The sequence below is a fragment of the Lipophrys pholis genome, assembly GCF_963383615.2.
Source record: "Lipophrys pholis genome assembly, chromosome: 5".
Taxonomy (NCBI): domain Eukaryota; kingdom Metazoa; phylum Chordata; class Actinopteri; order Blenniiformes; family Blenniidae; genus Lipophrys; species Lipophrys pholis.
The window spans coordinates 4,300,886-4,319,295 of NC_137628.1; the positions used below are offsets into that span (position 1 = coordinate 4,300,886).

The 18,410-nt window shown below is 41.4% G+C and overlaps 1 protein-coding gene across 1 annotated transcript; it reads left to right on the plus strand.

The window, feature by feature from the left end:
• The first annotated feature begins 6,446 nt into the window (after positions 1 to 6,446).
• LOC308110188 (A-type potassium channel modulatory protein KCNIP2-like) lies at positions 6,447 to 18,406 on the plus strand. The gene is made up of 9 exons (XM_080464335.1): positions 6,447 to 6,690; positions 13,818 to 13,916; positions 14,010 to 14,134; positions 14,266 to 14,335; positions 15,336 to 15,406; positions 15,516 to 15,623; positions 15,700 to 15,804; positions 17,633 to 17,695; positions 17,787 to 18,406. Exons 1-9 carry the CDS (start codon positions 6,618 to 6,620, stop codon positions 17,832 to 17,834), a joined length of 762 nt encoding a protein of 253 aa, XP_080320461.1. The 5' UTR covers positions 6,447 to 6,617; the 3' UTR covers positions 17,835 to 18,406.
• Positions 18,407 to 18,410: the final 4 nt, after the last annotated feature.

Consider the following 18,410-nt stretch of genomic DNA (forward strand, 5'->3'; position numbering starts at 1 on the left):
TCCTGCTCTTTTCAGAGTTAATTTGATTTGTGTTTTGCCTCAGGGCACATGGACAGAGAGCCGAGAATCAAACCGACAGCCCTCACCTGAGCTACAGCCTCCACATACGACCGCTTTTCATATTTTGCTTCAAATATCTGCACTTAAAAAAAAAAAAAATCGGTTTAAAATGAGGTTTGTTCCCTGCATTTATGCTTTTTCAATATACAGACCGGAGGTCTTTAACCTTTATGACCGACAGAGTCGTTTACACTTTCCACCAAATTTAACTGAAGCCATGAAACACGTTTAACATTTAGAATAACACAGCTCTTTAAGTTTCATATATAGTTTTGATATATGAACATGAACTGTGTCTCATGTTGCATAATAAAGTTTCAGTTACAATTTAATTTTCTGCAGTTTTTCTGATTCTATAGGTTTCAACCTTCAGCATTATAGCTGTTTTAATCATTTTTAAAACCATTTTTTAGCTCATTTTGTTTTTTCTTTTAGAAATCGTAGTCATTTAGTTTTTTTTTTGTTTTTTTTTAAAGCCGTTTTAGTAGTTTTATCCCCTCATTTCTTGTGGTTTTAACTATTTCAGTTGTGCCTTTTTTTTTTAAAAGCCTTTTTCAGCCAAGGGTTAAAAGTCCTTTTTGAAAATAACTTTGTGTGGCAATATAAAATGTAAACGAGAGCAAATGTTTATTTAGGTATCATTTTGTGAAATGTCCAGGTCGCCACTACGAACGGTCCAAAGAGTCATATGTCGCTGCAGACCTCTGGAATGGACGAACGGCAAACCACGTGGATAAGAGTGATGATGCACACGAGAATGAATGAATGAATTAAGCTTTATTGTCATAATATACAAGACAGTAGTGCACTGGTTTGGCTCAATACTTTACTGTAACAATTATTTAGTTGGTCCAGTTGCAGGACTTCAGAGATCTGAGGGTCTATGGATAAACACTTGATATGACAGACGTACAAACGTGAAGATGATGTAAGTAAATGATGCAGACGACTGAAAGAAGTGGAAAATTATACTTGAGCATTTCACAATCCGTATACCTAAAATACTCACTGACGATACCTGAAGCTCCTGGATACACAATGACGTGACCGTGACGTGAATCATTTAAGTTAGGATACTTTTGTCTGAATTGACAAACGCTTCTTGAAATCTCCTGCTTGCTTTTGTCACAGTGACCCACAGCATCATCTTGTGGTACAAAGTGGTACTACTTTTTATTTATATTATATTTTATGCTCCTATTCTCTGTAAGGTGACCTGAAAGGCGCCTCCAATTGAATTTTATTATCCTTATTGTTATTACTATTATTATTACAAGACTGACCTGGCTGTGCCTAGATGGTAAGTTTGGAGATTTTCTTTGCGACATTGATTTTTAAAATTTTTTTTCGGTAAGACAGACTTGAAACCACGTCTGCTCGTTTTTCCTCTGTCAGGGATAAGCAGCCTGCATCGAGCTCGGCTGGGACGGTAATCCAATAGAATAACTGATTTAAAATACTAAGTAATGGGTGACACAGTAGTGCAGTGGTTAGCACGGTCTCCTCACAGTTTGAAGTTTCCCGGTCTGAACCTCTCTGATGAGCTTCATGAACCAACTGGACTCACACCGTTGCGATTGTTTACACACCATGTCACGTGTGTTTTTCCCCGTAGGGAACAACTGAGTGCAGAAATGGGAAAAGTGTTCATGTATTAATCAATATCCTCCCCCTTTCTGCAGACATTAAGTGCACCTGAAATAACCGTTTGAATCGGTGAATTCAGTATTTAAAGTCGCTAGCGGGTCTCGGTTGCTGGGAAACCGGAGACTCTGCTGTTTCGCTCTGGTGTCGTTCTCCCTCGGTCGCGCTGTGCCGCCATTTACCCCTCGTGTTGTGAAACTAATTAGCTCCTTTCCCTGATAAACTCTGTCCTGCAGCTATTTCTAATGATGTCTGCGCCCTCAGGACCAAAACAAACCAAGCCGGCTCAGTCTTTGGTCGGAGGAGCCCGATCCTCTGGATGGAGGAAACGTAGAGGCAGAGGTCAGAGGAGATGAAGACTCAGATGGAGGAAGCTGAGTTTTCATCCAACATTTCCACCAGCCTGATGTTTGTCGCTGTACATCACTCATGAGTGTATTCCCAATAACCTTTAGCAATAAAAAAGCAGCGTCTCATTCATCTGCAGCTGCATGCAGCCACCTGTCGACCTCCACGTCTGTGATTTCTGTCTCTCACACACGTCATTAAAGCTGCGAGCATCCTTAAGAAAACCACACTGACGAGCCTCTAATGGATCCAAGCTTCATCCCAGAGAGCTTCGCTTCTCCAAGATGAATCATCTCGTCAACAGCCTCGTTTGTTCCTTTCACAGATTTTTGAGATTATTTTCTTCCCAAAATGTTAAAATCTGAACTTCCTGACTTCAACCCGTGCAGTTTTATCGGATCGTGTGTGTGTGTGTGTGTGTGTGTGTGTGTGTGTGTGTGTGTGTGTGTGTGTGTGTGTGTGTGTGTGTGTGTGTGTGTGTGTGTGTGTGTGTGTGTGTGTGTGTGTGTGTGTGTGTGTGTGTGTGTGTGTGTGTGTGTGTGTGTGTTTTGAGGAGAGCCCGGGTGTTTTACTGTGACAACTCATTAACGCTGCTGTGTATTTAGAATGTTTCATTTAAGCATATCAGCCTTCTCATCAAATATTCATTTGTGGGGAGATTGCCTACTTTGTCTCAGCTGAAGCTCCAGCACCCCCCGCCCCCCCTTCACACACACACACACACACATGCACCCACAAGTGCAGACTGTGTTACATAAATGATGGTTCTTCTCCTAAGACTCACTGACTGACTGACTAACTGACTGGATCCATCCATCAGGGCTCATTATTGGGAATCTGTCTGTTCTGGTGTGCGGCCTGCAGTGGTGCTGAACTTCTCCGTCAGCCCCTGTAGGAGATAAACACCGTCAGTACTGTGAGATTTAACGTCCCACGACATGAATATATTCAAATATCTTTCCTCCGTGTTTCCTCTGTGAGAGTCAGACAGATTTTCTTCAGTTTTCAGACGCTCTGCTGTCTTCTCCTTCACCAGGCCTCTTCTTGTGTTTGAATGGTGCTCTCGAAAGAAAATTGCCTTGCCTTGCCTTGCCTTCTGTCCTCCTTTGACTTGAGTTTTCCTTCATCCTATTTCTTCTGCCAGCAGCTGATAGATATTTCCTCTCCTCCCCAGCAGTCCTGACGGGGGGGAACGATAATCCCTCACTCGTCCTCGTGTCTTTAAAGAAGCTTCACCGCACCGTTTATCACCAACAAGCTTTATTTTTTTATTTGAGCTTCCTTTGGAAGAACAAAATTGCTTTTTTTCTCTAAGAGAAAATGCTACTCAAAGGCGGTTGCTCAATATTTTTGTTTAATGTTGGTTTTGTATGCAAATCATTGAGAACACATACATTCAGTATACTTAAAGAGCAAACTCACAATCCGTTTCAGAGTCGGATTATTAATCACATAAAGAACAAATCAGCACGTTTGTGTTCAGTTGAGTTTGATTTTCTGTTCAGGTTGTAAATGTGACTTTACGGGAAATACAAAATGCTGTTTTGTGTTGATCATCACTTCAGATGTTACAAATATTACACAGTTTGCACCTGTGTGATCAAGGATCCAAACAGCATTTCATTGTTTTGTTTGACGACCAATATTCAAACTAAAGTCTATTGTACCTTTGGAAAACATTCAAATGGAACTTTTCTCGCCACCGTGTACGCTGGATCAATAATAGATGAATGTCTTGGATTGAAGTTGTTTGAAGTCTGTCCTCAAAGTGAGAACTTCCACGGTTTGTGTCCGAGCTTGAAGACTTTCTGTGTGGAGTTTGCATGTTGTCCCTGTGCACGTAGGTTTGTCTGAGTACTCAGTACTACAGTCCAAAAACGTGTGTGTGTGTGCGTGTGTGTGTGTGTGTGTGTGTGTGTGTGTGTGTGTGTGTGTCTGTCTGTCTGTCTGTCTGTCTGTCTGTCTGTCTGTCTGTCTGTCTGTCTGTCTGTCTGTCTTTGAGTGTTTGATGGACTGATGACCTATCTGGACTGCACGTTCGGACATTTTCCAGTAAGTTAAACTATTTCCAATGTTCTTGTCTCTGCTGCCAAAACCTTACTGATATCCATCACAAAAGTCTGGTGGAAAATCAGGTCTCTGCTTCTATATATATATATATACAGTATATATATGTATATATATATGAAGGAGGTTAATTGCACCTCTGAACATTTAAGACGTCCTTGAGAGGCTCCCGGCTATCGCATATAAATATCATTGTGTTTTTAAACAGAAGTGAATGATGGGAAACAAAGCTGATGAAATCTTGAAGTTTATCCCATAAAGCAGCTGCGGTTCCGCCTCCAGCTCCTTCTGGCTTATGCCGCGTATTTATGGATCTATTATTCAAATGATTTCCCCCTCTAATCAACACCCCGGTGCCTTCGTCTTCTGAAATATGATGGAGTCACGCGTTAACTCAAGCAGCTCACGGCCGGAGGGGCTGACAGCCTATTGATCTACAGGTATTACTTCTTCCCGCCAAAGCAGCTCCAGGCCCGAGCCAAGGAGACGCCGTCCATCAGCCAGTTGTGGATCAGCAGATACGAGCGCCGCTTCAACGTCCTTCTGTTCGGGGATCTGCCTCGTCTCCGTCGCGGCTCGTCTCACTGTAGCTGTGATGGTTTGTGGCTCCCGACCAGACCTGCACAAGAAGAACTTTTTAATGTTGGAGCGACAGAGGCTAAACGTCATGTTTTTGAGACCAATGCTTTGAAGGTGGGTCCACCTCTACATCCTTATAGAAGCTGAGTTCTCTAAAAACGTGAATTTGAAGTGAAATTAAACATAGTCATGAGTATAAGTTTCTGTTTCGTTAGTTGGGATTGACTCCAGTGACCCTGAACTGAATAGCAGGGCAAATAGTTCAGGAGAGACGGACACATTCTAGTTCAGGCTCCACATTCAGCCAATTTCCATCTTGAGTGGGCCGGAGCAGTAAAATACAGTCATAATAACCTTTAAATTTTAACTTTAAATTTAAATTAAAAAAATGATTGGAGCCTCTTGCGGGCCGGTTTCGGCTACCGGGTCTTATGTTTGTTATAGACTGTATGGAGAAGATGGATGCAAGTGGAGAAATATTGTAGAAATGTTAGTAGATAAAAACCCAAATTCCATGTTTGTCCCTGCCACTGACGAAAAAGAAATAATACAAACTGTTAATAATTGTAAAAACAAAACATCCAGTGACTATGAAGACATTGACATGTTTGTCGTTAAGAAAGTCATTGCGGACATTTCCAAACCACTAACCTACGTTTTTAATTTATCATTTCAAACAGGGCAATTTCCAAATAAAATGAAAACAGCCAAGGTCATACCACTGTACAAGAACAGCGACAGACACCACTTCACAAACTACAGACCTGTTTCTCTTCTTCCTCAATTCTCTAAAATCATTGAGAAAATCTTTAATAATAGATTCGACAAATTCGTAGAAAAATACAACTTCCTCTCAGAAAGTCAATCTGGGTTTAGAACCAACTGGTCGACAACACTAGCTCTAACCCCCTGGCAGGCCACGCGAGGGGGCGTGACCTGCGAGTTCGGCAGCTTCTTATCGGAGTATGAACGGTCCTGCCAAAAAAGCTTTTTTTTTTCAGCAGCTGGCTGACGTCACTGCCGAATTTTCTTCTTGTTCCTATGGGTTCAAAAAGGGAGTATGCAGGGGCCTTTACATGATGCACCTGAACGCATCACGAACAGCTGTCAGCTCCTGTACTTAATAAGTATGTCTTCTTCCTACTCCTTTTTGTGCATGTGAAACACACGGGCACATATGTGTTGATCCTTTTATATTGTTTATGTAATTGTATGTTCTGGGTTGTGTTTTTTTTTTAACATGTTAAAAACTTCCAATCAAATGTTTCTGATCATTGAGGGAAAAAAAAACAATTGATATAAAAACCAAGAATACAGTCCTGAAAATTTGAAATCCTTTAAAGAAAATTTTAAAGGCTGTTGTAGCATCTCAATGGTATCTTAGAATTACATTTTAAAATGAACGGGGGAAAAAATAAAAAATCAATAATATACTTCCACAGATCCACAAACACATTATTCCAACTATGCAATGGAACAAACCATTATCAACCAAAAGAGAGGGGACGATGGCTCCTTTTCAAAGTGGTTCAGGCATAATTTCATCTCCACAATCAGTATCAGAACTTTACTTCTACACACATTAGAGTCATGTGTCTTTTTCTAGTAATGTTTGTTAGTTTTTCTCAGGGAGGGAGGAGCGCAGAGCCTTCACCCCCATCTCATTCCCACCTGTGCAAACTGGACGTTTGCGCTCTGCTGTCTTGAAGGTGGAGAGACTTCAGTTTGGACAGGGGAGGCTCAGTTTGGAGAGCTTTACGCACGCGGCTTTACGCGCAGGGTTCTGTCTCAGCCTCTCCTCTTCGTGCGCTGCAGAGAGGAATCGATGCGCACAGGTCGTGGATGAGCCGCGGCTGCGCCATTACGCACCAAAACTGCGGGTTGAACCAGAGAGAAAAGGTGAGGGAGGGGGTCAGAAGATGAAGTCCAGGAGTCAGGATCAGAGTTTGTCGGACTCCAGAGAGCTGGACAGGTCGTACGACCCGCTCACAGGTTGGTTTCCTCCCATTTATTATGATTCCCGCTTGGGTTTCTGCGTTTTGGCGTTCAGATCCGCAGTAATCCTGCATCACATGAAGTTCTGTCTGGTTGATCCGGTCATCCATGAGTTGTAATCGATCAGTAATGTGGAGTCGGTGCAGCACCACGATCTGAACGGAGTCTTTACACTGAGGGTAGCTGGACATTATCTGCCTGACAGCTCGTCTTAAACGGGAAGATTAAAAACAAGACTAAAGCATCAGATTTGGTTGGAAATTATAATTCTTTTAATTACTTCAACAGTTCTTACAAAGTAACAGGGGTGAGTAAAGAACAACTAAAAAAACACATTGAATAGTTGTTTTACATTAAAATAAGTTTGTAGGGTTCTGAAATTATCAAAGAATTTATTTTGCATAATAAGTGAGTGCCCCTGTCTGCTGCATTTCCATTTAATAAATCACATTTAGGGTGTTTTGTTTGAATAACACTATAGCTTTGAGTGGTTTGGGTCCGTTTTTATTCCTCTGACAGATTTCCTCATCTATAAATAAGTCAAAAAGTTACATACAAGGAACCACTGAAGCTAAAAGGATCTCACTGAGAATCCTATAAAGGGTTAGACTATAACACGTATTACTTTTTTTTTTGACTGATTAGATAATTAAATGTGTCCAAGTTGAAAGAATTGTCGCTTTAATTCATGTCATTCTATAGTCTGCACAGAAATCTCATCTCCCAAAATGATCAAGAATGTTATTTCATGCAGCGTTGGACAGCAGAGGCTGCATGACTCTTTCATTACCTTGGTTTGGTCAGCAGTGCAAATTGTCATTCAAACATTTCTCAAGTTAATAAGGTTGACAAAGGTCTGAGAGGAAGTCTTTATTCTGCTGTTTGCTCTGCTGTCATCACAGTGATTGATTGATAAATTAATCAATCAATCACACAAGCCAGAAGAACGCTGGCAAAATAGAAAAGTATTGGAGAAGCTGGACTCTCCAGCCACCAGTCTATACCTGTCAGTGTGTGTTTAGAGCCCGTTGAGATCAGAGGAGCTTCTTCTCTTGTCAGACTTTGGAGGATTTAATTCAAGAGGAAAATAAAACGCTTGAGAGATCAAACACTCGGGTCTCTGCTGGTCTGTCAGCCCTGTCACCGCTCCCCAAAAATAGTCCTTCGCTTTAAAAATAACCAAACGAAGGTGTTAAAAATAACATTTTTTTGCGGAATATCTTTGCAGGTTCTGGATTCCTGCTTTGTAAACGGAGGGATGATGAACACATGATGCTTTATTTATTTATTGACTGCTGGAACAATAGCCAGCGTGACGTGAACTCGGCAGCAGGTTAACCAAACAGTGAGCAGGTGCACGAGGCGTTCAGGTGACGCCAACTCGGTGCTTCATTAAAGAACCCTGCAGGCGGCCGGTAACCTGGGGTCCGGACGCGGGGTTGCAGCTCATGACCGACCTGTTGGAAAGTTCTTTTTTTATCAATCTTGAGTATTTCCTAGTTTTGAATTCTCCAGGCTGCTGCACCGTGAAGCTGCTGGAAATCTTCTGGGTTTGTTGTTGGCGTGTCTCTTCATACATTACAGATGGATCTCTGTCAAGTCGTCACTGTAAATGTGCGTCGCAGGGTTCATTGACCTTGACTGAGGAAACTGGAGGTCATAGCAGGGATTTCCATGAGAGCTTGACCAACCAACTCACTGCCAACATGAAGACGGTAAATAAAGTCATCTAAAGACCTGGAAGTCCAGTTTGATGCTCTGTGGCCTCAGACCTGGTGGTTTCTAACCCGAGGTCCTCGATCAGGTCATGAACTAACAGTATTTGTCCAAGTGTCAGTACAGTTAACTTATAGCTGCTATTTCCACCAGCTGTTCAGTTCCGAGGTTAGTTTCATAACCTCTAATGTCCCTGAGCTGAAACAGCAGAGTGGTGACTTTCCTCCAGTTCACGGTCTTCAAAGAGAGAAAACGATGGTTTACAATCTGGGCTGGATGATCAGAGTTTGCATGTTCTCCTTGTGGTTTGAGGTTCATTTGTGGCTGTAATTTGCCCTTTAAGGTGTAAATGTGAATGTGTGATTGACCTTAACTCCACTCATGTCCAGCAACCTGCAACCCTGAGTGTGATAAAGAAGGGACAAAATACTGATGGACTTTTATTAAAAACTTTCATTTTATGTCTTTTTGTGTAATTTCCTTTTTACATTTTCTAAGGTCATTCTAACCCTGACCTTTAGATCCTTAGATCGTTGGGGGGGGGGGGGGGGGGGGGGGGGGGGGGTGCCACTTTCTGTCACTAATATGAACATCCCCACTTGTACAGTAAGACATTATTAGCTGTTTTAACATAGTGACATAGAAAACCCAGCCAGGCGTTTGCAGTTCATATCGATTCTGTCTCATAGAGAACGGTCTTGATTATATCAAAAATTCAAAGTGCGTTAAAATATCAACTGCATTAACAAGAAGTCTGCTCATATAATCAGAATTATTCACCAATGTCAATAAACCGAGGTCTTTGATCAGATCATATCTGAGGGCTCATTGTGAGCACAGAGGCTTGTTGCCATGACGACGTCAGCTAAAAGATGCTCAATTAGTGTAAAATGACCTCCTGACACACACACACACACACACACACACACACACACACACACACACACACACACACACACACACACACACACACACACACACACACACACACACACACACACACACACACGAGATCAGCATGTCACTTATTGCAAGTTTCAATAAGTCTGAGTTCAGTTCTGCAGGTTTCTTCCTGTTAAAAGGGAGTTTTTCCTTTCCACCGTCTCCTCTGCTTGCTCATGTGGAATTATTTGGTTTTTCTCAGTAAAAGTTCCTTGAAATGACTGTGTTGTATTTGGTGCTATACAAATAAAATTGAACTGAATTAAAAAAAAAAAACAGAAGTAGAACAGTCAAAACAACTGAAAATCGCTCAAAATGACTAAAGATGCAAAAAAAACTGTTGAAATGAATCATAGAACTAAAATTCATGAAACAACTTAAACAAGTAAAAAAAGAAATAAACAAGAAGAAAAGCTCAAACTAGGTTGCTACAAACAGCTTAAAATAATATAAAACCTCTTGTGATTCTAACTATTGGCCAGGGAACGTCTGACGTGCATCATGTGCTCCATTCCAAAACTAAACCAGGTTTAAAACATTATGGGCTGTTTGATCTTCATTCTGTGGATCCACATGCAGATTTATTTACTGGAAATAGATGAAAACCGCTGATTGTGGACCGCTGGTTTAGGGGAAATGTGTATAAAATGATATATGAATGAAAAGCCTCCACCTCACGGCCTGATTTAGTTTCTTGTCAAACTGACCCGACGCTGATGGATGAGCTCCCACCAGGAGCTCTGAAAGCCAGCCAGAGCTGTTCTGACTGAACTTGGAGCTTCTTCAGGACTTTAACTCTCCTTTTTATTTTTTCTGCTTTTGAGATTCTTCATGCGTCTCTTCGCTCCACCTGCTTGGATAAAAACTTATTTTAAACCTGTAAATATTGACATGGAGGAGTTTATTGATCTGATTCAGAGAATCTCTTCACATCGATCCACAGAGAAAACCTACACACCGAACAGTTTCTACCTTCGAAGTCTGCTACACTTTTGTTTTTTTTTCCAATAAATGTTTGATGCAAACTTCAAATTTCAAAATGAATCAAATAAAGTTTAAGAAAAAGGACATACAAGTAGTTTAGCTTTTAAAAGTACACCATCTCTTACATTGTTAGTATTTTCAACATGAAGTGTTTTTAAGATTTGTTCTCTTTGCAAAAATAACTTTTAAAACATAAACAGCTCAGAAAGAGACAAAAAAAAAAAAAAAGTCTAAAAATGAACTTTAACTTCAGGCGTCAAGAATGAAAGGTAATGTTTTTTTATGTTGGTCGTCACATGGTTTGTTAACCACTGCCTTATAGGGAAGATCCTTAAACTGAGAGAATATAAACTAAATGCATGAAGGTAGTTGGAGTCATTGAGCTGAGATCCGTCCAACAAGCAGCTTCAGCTGAATCCGTCATGAAGAAACTTCCTCTGGTTCTGCTTGTTCCTCTTCTTCAGACACAAGCGTTTCCCTGTTGGCTGCCTTTGTGAGCGTTGTTTGCTTTTCACATGCTCACAGCTGCAGCAGTTGGTGGTTTGATTGATATTTCCTGAGCATACACCGTCACTGCTGATCATAAGTGTATTACGAGGTAAATACAACCTCGGAGCAATGATAATAATAATCACTCAGCCGGCAGTTTGATTCAGGGAGGGATAAAAACCCAACAATAAATAAAGGGTGTGTATGAAAGCCGGCAGTATGTTGAATATAAAACACAACACAGGGGTGACAGGCTGAGTAATGACCAGTTTAATCCAGCAGAGCAGAGTGATGTGAATAATTTACGCTTGTTTATAGTAGCTGAATTTGCACTCAAAATGTTCTATTTATTGCGACACGAGTTTGTGTGTCTGAGCCTGTAGTGCTGCAGCTGCTGCAGCAGCGTGTTCCACTGTGATTCATTCATTATTCTGCATAACTTCCAACCAAAACACACCAGGGTGTCAAAAAATGAGATTAGCATGTTTGTGCAGACAGCAACTGTTGAGTATACGCTGAGTCGACTGTAACAACGAACAGAGGTGTGAGGTAATGAAGTACTGGGACTTTGTTACTGTAATAATTAGTTTTTTTTTTCTTTAGCTGTCTGTACTTAACTTAAATATTAATACTTTTTACTTCTTACATTGTGGTTTTTCACGTATTTAAAGACTCTGATAATAACAATTATCCACAATGAATCTCAGAAATTTGATGAAATCTAATAAGTAATCAAGTTACTGTTTGTCTCTAGAAAATTCATGTTTTAAATTGAATTCATAGTGTATTCATATAAAAGCCAGGTTATTGAGTTTTTGTTTAAAATTCTCGTAAATATTCTTATCATTTATGTAATCTTATTAGAAAAAGATATATTTCCAAAATAAAACTGTGGTGATATGAAAAGTCTAAGCTGTTATATCTACACTGGCAAACATGGTATTTAAATCACAGTGGTTATAATGTGTGTCAGTGAACGTACATGCACCCCACTGCTACCACCACCAACACAAATAAAAACTCAAGTTGCCTTGAAAATGCCTCATTAAAGTACTTAACTGATTTTCTTATATTGTCCCATTTTACTTTGACATTTTCAGACAAGATTCTATATTTCTATTTGAGTATGAGAGTACCTCCGCCGCCTCAGCCATCTCCCTAATACCGCGCATGTCCTCTTTTGTTACCAACGCAGACCTGAAGGTGTGCTGCTGGGATTAAAACGCAAGATGTTAATAGAAATCCTGAAAGCGGTGAGGTCGCGCCTCATTGAGACCTTCTTCTACGACGCTCGATTAGAAAGTGATCAGTGCAGGCTGAGCTGGAAGTTCAGTTTTTAGAGACGCTCCAACAATCATCAGCCTTCAAATCTTTACACTTTCCTTTTTTGTTGTATGAACACATCAATTAATTATAAAATATTAATTTGTTACTAGTCCCCCGGCTAGCTCAGTTGGTAGAGCATGAGACTCACAATCTCAGGGTAGTGGGTTTGTGTCCCACGCCGGGTGCCACCTTCTCGTGGGCTCACCACCTGCAGGAAGGTTCTTAAATGGTGCATTGTGATCTGGGTGACAGTGCTCAGACTGACACCCCCGCGACCCGGAAACAGATAAGCGGAAGAAAATGAATGAATGAATGAATGAATTTGTTACTATATATCCACAAACCAGTGTTATTAACATCACCTGTCAGTGGTCATATTGTTATGGCTGATCAGAGTGTAGTAAAATCCAAACGCAGAATTTCACCATCTGACTCTGACTTAAAAATGACTCTGCAGCGCTCCTTGTGCATTAGGGTTAAGGTTAGGGTTACATTTCTTGATGAATGGTCACTGGGAACTCTTTCACTTTTCATGTAATGTCAATGTAACTCAACACTGCCCTCTGGTGGAAACGTATAACAATTAAAACTCTCATTCAGAGTCTGCGTGCGTGTGCGTGCGTGCGTGCGTGCGTGCGTGTGTGGGTGCGGGTGTGTGTGTGTGTGTGTGTGTGTGTGTGTGTGTGTGGGTGTGTGTGTGTGTGTGTGTGTGTAAAACAACGGAGTTCTTATTGACCACATCACAAAAAACAACTAAGATGCAGGAAAATATTCAAAGATGAAGTTCAGGTTTGTTGTTTTCTGGAAGATTCATGTATATGATCTTTACTTGACCATCATATTTTAATTAACATAAATGCAAACTCACAGGAACTTATCAACAGTATTGCATTACCTTTCTGTGAAAATGTTTGATTTATGTTTATTTGTCATTGGCTTCCAGTAAATAATGAAACATTTTGTCAGTAACTTGACTGAACTGCATCAATTGAAGTCTTTTAACTTTGAAATAGAAACTTTAATCCTCAATGTTTGGTTTGAAAATCGGTCTTGTAAGGGTTAAAGGAGTGTGCTATAAATTGAGGGCTTTGTCGTTCAGTGTTGAGTCACGTCATCTTTGTTTTCACTGTTTGGTTTTTGCTGCTCCTCACTGGGTGAACCTGCTTATTAGGTGGACGACAGCACTTCAGACATCGTGTTAACTTTTCCTCCTAATGCTTCTTCGAGCGACTCAATACGACATCTGGTGGTGCAAACCGGGATTGCACAACTGAACAAGTTTCTGCAGGTGTGTTAACTTTCTGACAGGTGACAAACCTACTTTATCTTTGAGATGACTGTGAATTCCACAACTGAAACGTCCTTCCTGGTCCACATTGCGGGGAAAAGGAGGTTTTGGTGGCTGAAAATAGGCTTCAAAACAGTAATGGTTTCCTGTCAGTGCAGAGAGTGAAAGAGCACTTTAGAATGCAGGTCACACTGTGACTTCATGTGTCCTTTCCCGTCAGCGCTCACGTGCTGGCTGACCTCCAAACCGATCCAATCCACCGGGTCACGCTGGCTCAAACCTCAGCAAACTCATTCACCCGCTCCAAGCTGCAGCAACTCGCCAGTCCAACTGTTTGTACTGTATCTTCTCCTTTTAACGTTGCTGATCTGTGCTCCAGGTAATCCTCCATCAAAGCCCAACAAGAAGACCATCAAGCAGCGATTCCTCAAGCTGCTGCCCTGCTACCGCTCCAGCTCCAGCTCCTCTATCAATCAAGGCAAGTTCCTTTTCAAACTCTCTGCCAATCAGGGAATGAAAAGCAGTTTACTTGGAATCTAGTGGACGTCTTCCGTTCTCTGTCCTCGTGCAGGAAGTATAGCAGATGATGGCGAGTCATCGGCGGTGTGTTACAGGCCAGAGGGACTCGACCGACTCATGCAGCAAACCAGCTTCAGCAAGAAAGAGCTGCAAGTCCTGTACCGGGGATTCAAAAACGTCAGTCACTGATCCCCCCCCCCCCCCCCCCCCCCCCGATGCCTGACAACTCCGATCTGTGTAAACGGCGTCGCGTTCATGTCACCAAGCATTGCTTTGGATTGTTGTTGATGTTTCTCTGAAACCTGCAGGAATGTCCGAGCGGTGTGGTGAACGAGGAGACTTTCAAAAGTATCTACTCCCAGTTCTTCCCTCAGGGAGGTGAGACGATCCGGCCTCAGAAATGTGAAACAGCTGCAAGAACAAGCTATTTTATTTAACGCAAACTTGTTTATTGGGCTGACTTCCTCGTCCAAACTAACAGCAGGGAATTGTTTTGCTTGTTCGAGTTGTTAAAGCCGGGGTGTCAAACATACGACCTCTGACCTGAACCGGCCGGCAAAATTACAATTACCAGCTCAGAAATACTGACATTGACTGCAGTATATTTATTTGACCACCAGAGGCGCAGTTGAGTCTGTCCAGGTGATCAGGATTCATACAAAGATGCGGAAAAGTTTTGACATTTTAGATAATTTCAAGAATATGACAAGTTACTCTGATCAATATATGAAGTAGCCGAATATATTATTGAGTTCCAGCTCCATGTGGCCAAATGTCTTCTGCCTTTAAAGTTGTAAATAACAAAAATCCACTGTGATCTGTTCGTTGTAAAACACACGATGAACTGAGGCAGAATATTGTTGAAATTACAGGGGTTTTTTTATTGACGTTTCAGGTTTGTCGTGTTCTAAAGGGATAGCTAATTGAATATGAACTTCTTAATGATACATCAATACTTTATAGCACTAGACCAGATATATAGAGTTGGAGTTATTTATAGATTATAATGGCCCACAGTTTTACATCCTTCCATTAAGGCATCGCTTAATCCCACATAGTGCCGTGAAAAGATGGAAAGAAGAGATGGAAGACAAATGGATGAGTGTATTGGTGGATGAATTAATGAATGAACGGGTGAATGTACAGATTGACGTACACATGAATGAAGAGATGCATAAACGACAGTTGTACGGATTGAAATTAAAGTAATTAAAGTAGCTTATAGTTGTTTAAGTGAAACGTTTGCTGCTTCACAATCTCAGCAAAAAGTGGTAATGTGATTACTTCATTAAAACCACTGTCACCAAGGCAACCGGTGCAAAACCTCTGATCCTCTTGTGAATCTCGGTTTGGTGGCGGTCGGCCCGTCTCTTTGCAGACTCCAGTATGTACGCACACTTCCTCTTCGACACGTTCGACCTCCACAGTAACGGATCGGTCAACTTTGAGGTGAGTTCGCCCTCTGCTGCTCACACGGTTTGGCTCTTCCGCCTCCTGCTGCTGCTCTCGTTTCTCCCACTTGAAGGCGAGATCGCTCCTCTTCTCTCCCACGCTGCAGGACTTTGTCATAAACCTGTCCATCATCCTGAGAGGCTCCATCACCGATAAACTCAACTGGGCCTTCAATCTCTACGATCTGAACAAGGACGGCTGCATCACCAGAGAGGTACCCGAACGCCTCGCGGCCCCCTGCTGTGGAGGCTGCAGCCCAGGGTTCTAACTCCTTTATCCTGATTGTCCAGGAGATGACGGATATAATGAACTCCATCTACGACATGATGGGGAAGTACACCCACCCCAGCATGAAGGACAACGCCCCCAAGGAGCACGTGGACAGCTTCTTCCAGGTAAACCTCCAGTCAGTCGAGTGACGCATGGATTCACAATCTGGAACTGAAGCTTCAATAGACTTTTCTGGAAAATAGTGCACAACTAAAAAGAATCCACCCATAATAATCTGGTCTCTCATAGTAAATGCACAGTAATATAGTAGTTAAGACTTCCTTCATTTAGTGCATCAAAAAGTCCCGGTGGAGTAGATCTTTAAGTCTGCAGTAACTATTTATGCTGGGAGTAAATTTGGTCGAAGCTTTTGATTCTTTCCCACTTAAATATTTATAAATGTTCATACGCAAACCAAAGAACCAAAGGCAGTTGGGAAATGCCTTCATGGTAAACTCGCCTTAAAGAGATTTATACGTCGCTTTCTATCTCCATTTGCTCCATTTGATCTTTAGCCACTGATTTTCATCTTTATTAGCGGAGCTTCTTAATCACAATGTCTCCTGCTTTCTTGCTTTCGACTAACAATATATATATTTTTTTATCAAATATCCTTCAAGGACTTAACAAAAACAGAGGACCAAACAGCTCCGGGGGAGTTCGTATCCAAATGTGTCTTAATTATTCATTATCTTCTGACATTTCTAAAAAGCTTGAAAACAATCCACAGTTTCATCTGCATACTTGTTGTACATGCAGAATAATTCATGGGTCTGAAACCTTCATGACCAAAAGAGCAGTTTTTATAAAATTCCACCAAATCAAATTTAACTGGAGGTTTTAAGATGAGGCTGACGCAGCTTAACTATGGCTATGATACGCACACAAAAACTCTATCTCATTTTGCATTTATGAAGTTTCTATTACAATTCAGGAGGTAAACCTTTAATTTTTAGGTTTTTGTACTTGACTTTAGTGGGTTCATTTGATATTCTTTTTTTTAGCACTTTTGAGATAATTTTGACAGTTTTAACTATTTCAGCTTCTCTTTAAGCAGGATTGCAGGTTTGTTTTCTCACATTTTTTGTTTGAAAAAAGCAAAAACAAAATAAAAAACCCTAGAATGACTTGAATTTTTCAGTTTCTTGTTGTTTTTAGCTTTTTTTAATTTATTTTTTCTCATTTTAGTAGTTTTACTTCTTTCAAAGCCATTTTTAGCCATGAGACAAGAGTCCTTAGGAAAATGACTGGCGTGTAAACAGAATAAACGTAAGATACGTTTGTTTACGCATAATTTAGTAAAAGCTTCAGAGAGCCACAGGTGGTAGGCTTCTAGTTTAAATTGCTTGCTTTTTATTTTTGGCTGAATAAATAAGCGCACCAGATTCTTCGAGGAGAATTTCCTCCAGACTGGAGAGTCGGCGGTCTCGTGGTGTGCTTCAGACACGCTAGGATCAATATTCATCTGTAATACGGACTCGAAGCTCATTTTCACATTTTGTCTTAATATATCCAGCCGTTTGTCTCACTAGTCCAAACTTTTGCTTTTACTTCATTTTACAAACCCGTCAAAAGGTTTTTGTGTCCATCTTTCATTAATACACACGTTGACGTTCCGCCTGAACATTACTTCGCTGGTGTAACTTTAGACGCTTTAACCAAACATGGAGCAAAGTGCAGAAAAGCAGAAGGTCAGAAACTCCCAACCGGACAGGACATACACTGCAGAGCCTCTCGAAGTTCCACTTAAATATACGTCGAGGATGTTCAGTCCTCGTGAAATACCATCGAGAAACATTTTTTTATTCAGAGGCTCTCCGGGTTGCTTGTGTAGGAAGTATTCAGCTACTGTCCAGTGTGTGTTCATAGAGAAACACAAAGACTTGAAACACGGCGGGTTTTCTTCGCTCTGACCTTTGGAAACACCCGAGTTGATTTGTTGCTTATTTCCAGAAAATGGACAAAAACAACGACGGCGTGGTCACCATCGAGGAGTTTCTGGAGACCTGTCAAAAGGTACGTTTTCATTAACCCTCGTAACCTCGACGCGCAGCCGCGTTTCCTCTCCACGAAGGGTTGCAGTGTGACGCTCTGCTTCTTGGTCCAGGATGAGAACATCATGCAGTCCATGCACCTCTTTGATAACGTGATCTAAACACCGGCGAGACGCAGGCGGAAGAGAGATTTCCCTCCCGCTCGGAGCTCCTCTGCAGTCGCGGCTCTCAGCCGAGCTCCTCGGGGCCTGAGCGGCGTCCGACGGGCTCCAGAGAGCGGCGACCGGAGGAATCCCACACTAACCAAACCTTAATCCACCTCTGTGGACGGACGGAGCACGCGTGGTCCAGTCTCGTTAGAAAACGGCTTGAATTGTACCGAAACGATGAGCCTCTGGAAGACGGGAATAGCAAAACGCAGTTGAAGTGACGACCTCATTCATATAAGTTATAACTGACATATTTCTCTATTGCATGTATTGTTACACTGGAGCGAGAGAAACAAAGGTGAAGAGTCACACTCCCTCTGTACTCACCCGTCCTGTAAGTTTACAATCGAGGCAATAATGTGACACAGACCTTATATCATTTCTACGTTTCCACTCATGCTTGTTGCGTCTGCATGCAGAGTCTGCCCGACTGGATATAGAAATGTTTAAAGTGTTTATATATTTTCTATATGGAGATGTAAACAGTGATGAAGAAACTGAATAAAATCACAGTTGCTATGCAGAATC